The sequence below is a fragment of the Cariama cristata genome, unplaced genomic scaffold, assembly GCF_000690535.1.
Source record: "Cariama cristata isolate BGI_N322 unplaced genomic scaffold, ASM69053v1 scaffold5248, whole genome shotgun sequence".
NCBI classification, from domain to species: domain Eukaryota; kingdom Metazoa; phylum Chordata; class Aves; order Cariamiformes; family Cariamidae; genus Cariama; species Cariama cristata.
Window position 1 is genome coordinate 15101 of NW_009631528.1, and position 4176 is coordinate 19276.

Here is a 4176-nt window from a genome sequence, read left to right on the forward strand (position 1 = left end):
TCATTTGTAACATACACTCTGGATGTTGATCATATGGCTAAAGTCAATAGATTGGATCCACAGAGGGAGGACAATGTGAGTGCAGGGACAGAAAAGGTACTGGAGGAGGGAGAGGAATCTGAACTCTGTTTAAACAGGTCAATAACATGACCTTCAAGCAACCCCCCGTAGGGTAGGGGCGGGGAAAGGAATAATTGGGAGTGAACAAACTCACAGAAGGGAAGGGTCAGCTCTGCAGAGATCTCATGATGCCCTTCACTGAACTAGTTCAACATCTAAAGCAAGAACTTGTAGCCACTGCTTTTCTCCTGACCTGACTGGAAGGTTTTAGAGATCCCTTCAAAAGAGGGAAAGCAGCAGGTCAAAAGAATAACAAAAGGAGACAGGCAGAAACAAACAAATTGCCAGTGACAAAGAGCGAAACAGAGAAAGCAAAAACCTGGAGGGCAGAGAAGAAGGATAGACCCAGAGGAGGACAGAAAGAGGTAGAGCAGGAAGAAGATACTGGATTCAACACATGACAAGGAATCTGCCCCTTCTCCTGGTCAATGGGGTGGTGAGGATGAACTGAAACTAGAAAGGACAAGAAGACATCTAGCAGTTTGAGACACCAAGAGGCCACAGAACCACCCTATGGGGATGCCTAACCCAATCATGATCTGCTGTGTTTTAGGATGTCTCTTATGGGTAAGTCACATCTCAGGCCCCTTTTTATGGGTTCACTGCTTAGTTACGAAGTTACCTTGGAAAGATGGAGGGGCATTAGCAATTGAGAGTCACAATAATTTGCCTGATATTAGAAAAAAATGGACATATAAAAGACAGACAGGCAGAAGAGAAGAATATCTGCTGCTGTTCCAGGGAGGGTAACACAGAGGTCAGGGTGTGCAAGGAAAAGGAATGAGAAGCCTGGAGGAATGTGAGTGCTGGAGGAATTCAAGTCGGTGTGAGTACAATATGAGGCAGGACATTTAAAGGTTCTTAACATTTGAGCATGGAGAAGGACCTACATCTGTAGCATGACACAGCTTGTGGTGGGGAAAGTGAAACTTGTGATAAAGGTCAAGATAAGTTGGAGTCTGTGTGGGGAACAGTGCTAAGTAGGATTTTAATGACTATGGGAAGTTAAGATATGAAACAATGCAGCTTGTATCACAGTAAGTTCAAATCTACAGTAGAATATCCAATAGAAACAATGGAAGACAGATAACAGTAAATCCTTACCATAGGAGATTTATATTGGTAGTAATCCAGGTAACAGAGATAAATGTTGCATATGACAAAGACTTAACTCACTCTAGCTGTGTCTTGTTTGGTTTTCTCCTTCTAGTTCCCCCAAGTGAGAGGTGAGGAAGGCTGTCTCAACACCGAACTGTGAGTATTTGTCAGTCTTGCACTCTTTTAAGAAGACAATGAAGGACAAAGGCAGTAGGAGACATAAGTGTTATATGGTGGCTGACATATTCCAGAAAAGCTTCTTTAATTGCAACTACTGAAAACTCACATAAATTTTCCATTGCTCTGAATGTGAAGTGTATTAATTACTATTTTGATTGATCAACATACTGATCATGTGGTACTGTTCCTGCTACCTATTTGCATAAGTGCAATAGTTAAGAGTTTTCTGGTGTAATTTTGATTGACTGAGATTATGAATTAGGAATTGACCTTTCCTTGAAAAATCGGTTTGAAATATACAGCTTTGGTGAATATTACTCTTGGTGATGTCATTTGTAAGAATAACAGAAACGATATTCCAACAAAAAAGACAAAAAAGTGAATGCAGATCCCTAAGGTTTGCAAACAGAATTGGACAGGCACAAATATCAGGAGAACTATAAAGAGATAAAGCCAAACAGAAGGGATACTCACCTAACAGGGAGATTGATGAGGTTTGACAACTGTATCCTCCACGAAGCACAGTGAGTTTCTCATCATTGTGCCGTTTAGATGCTGGACAGTAAGTGAGGAGCATGATGGGGGCTAGAAGAGGATACAGTAGGGATCTTCTGATTTATTTGGTATTCTGTGGCTAACTATTTCTTGTACCCTCTTCTCCTCAGCTGTTCAGGTACAGAGTGGGACCGTTTGTGGTATATCTGGTAAGATGGCATACATTTACTCTAAATATCTGCATCTCTGGACATTTCCAGTACCAAAAAGTGGGATTAAATGTGACCTGCTCAAGTGTGATGCCACCTCCTGCTTTCCCTTGGGATGCTCTAATGCGTTACAGTAGCAAGGCAACCCCTTAGCTATGGCATCATCTTTAACAAATGTTGACTTGCCAGCCTCCTTTTTTATTCCACATGTTAATTGAGTCAGATGAACAATATTAATAAAGCATTCACAGCTCAATTTGCCTTTTAAAAGGCCATTTTTAAAGTAATTTAAGTCTGATTCCTTAGTAGTACTCATCAGGATGAGATTAAAAAGGATGGTAGTTATTGGACATCTACAAGGCTGCATTAATAAGAGTATAGTCTGCAGACTGAGAGACACAGTTTTTCCTCTCTGCTTGTCACTCATGAGCACACATCTGGAATATCTAGTCCAGTTTTGGTCCCCCAGTACAAAAGAGATGTTGATAAACTGGAACAAGTCCACTGGAGAGCCAATAAATTGGTCAGGGGTTCAGAGGACATCATGTATGAGGAGTGTCTGAAAGGACCAGGTTTGTTCAGCCTGGAGGAGGCTAAGGGGGCAACAACCTAATCGCAGTTTTCCACTGTCTAATGTGGATCTTGAGAGAAGATAGATCCAGAGCCTTCTCAGAGATGCCCAGCAGAAGGACCTGAGGCAACTGGCCAAGTTATATTCTGATTCTGCAGGGAAATTCTGATTAGACAGAAGGAAAAAATGCTTCCCCCAAGGATGGTGCAGCACTGGAACAGGTGCCTGGAGGGGACATGGGTTCTCCATTCCTGCAGACTGTCCAAAGTCTGCTGGACAAAGCCCCAGATGACTTTGTCTTGCTTTGAGGTTAGCCTTGTTTTAAGCAGGGAGAGAGATTAAGAGATCTCCTGCAAACAAAATCTTTCTGTCCTAATTCTGTATCCTCTCCCTTTCCAGGCTGGTGATGGTGATCGGTGGGCTGATGCTCCTGTGTGGCCTGGTTTCCATCTGCGTGAGATGCTGTTTTCATTGCCGTCAGACAGGGGAGGAATCAGGTCCTCAGCCCTATGAGGTCACCGTCATTGCTTTTGATCATGACAGCACCCTTCAGAGCACCATTACCTGTGAGTTGGCTTTGACAGAAGCTGGGAACCTCAGCACACCCTGAAGTGAGGGGCCACACTGTAAAAAAGCCCAGATTGCAGCACCCCAAGGCTGACAGAGGGAAGTTCATGGCAGGATGCGGCGAAAGCAGCATCTGTGCATAGTACAAATTAAGATGCTCACCAGGCTTCATGTAGCAAATGCAGCCAGATGGTGAATCAGCTGTGAGACATGTTTGGGTGGAATTAGGGCAGTTACAGGCCTCAGTGGCGTTTGAGGAAAAAGTAATTTTGGGATGTTGGGTTTGCTGATGGGGTTTCACACACATACCTTTTAGGGAAGGGTGAAGGGGCAGGAAAAGGAAACCATCCAGGCTGAGGAGAGAGAAAAGCCTGTGTGCTGCAGATATACTTGTCCTCCTCTGATCACATGGTGCTTTCAGGATGAGGCAAACAGCTTTTTTTCTGCTCCCTTTCAGCTCTCCATTCTGTGTTTGGACCTGCTGCCAGGAGGATATTAGCGGTGGCACACTCCCATAACTCTGCACAGGGACCACCATCCCTCTCAGCATCAGACACCCCGCCAGTCTACGAAGAAGCTCTGCACATGAGCAGATTCACAGTTGCCAAAGCAGGGCAGAAAGTGCCAGACCTGGATCCAGTGCCGGAGGAAAAAATGCAGGCATCTGCCGAGGGCAAGGATGCCCAGCCAGCCCTCCCAGGACACTAGTGTCTGTTTTTACTGAATGGCAAAAGAGTTATGTGCAGAGACTAATTCTTCTGGGCAAGGTTGGGAACACCAGATTAACTTCCTTAGTCTAATGGGAAAGGGGAAAAAAAGAGACTAAATTTCCAAATGTTTTCAGATCCAGCATATTTTGATGGCTCCTTTTGACACCTCCTTGAGATAATTGGCCATTGGCATTCTCCATGTCCATTTATTACATACACTAGTATG

The 4176-nt window shown here is 44.0% G+C and overlaps 1 protein-coding gene across 1 annotated transcript; it reads left to right on the plus strand.

The window, feature by feature from the left end:
* Positions 1-633: 633 nt before the first annotated feature.
* On the plus strand, positions 634-3948 carry TMEM52B (transmembrane protein 52B). Its single transcript, XM_009705984.1, has 5 exons — positions 634-687; positions 1331-1374; positions 2064-2102; positions 3073-3239; positions 3698-3948. Exons 1-5 carry the CDS (start codon positions 634-636, stop codon positions 3946-3948), a joined length of 555 nt encoding a protein of 184 aa, XP_009704286.1.
* Positions 3949-4176: the final 228 nt, after the last annotated feature.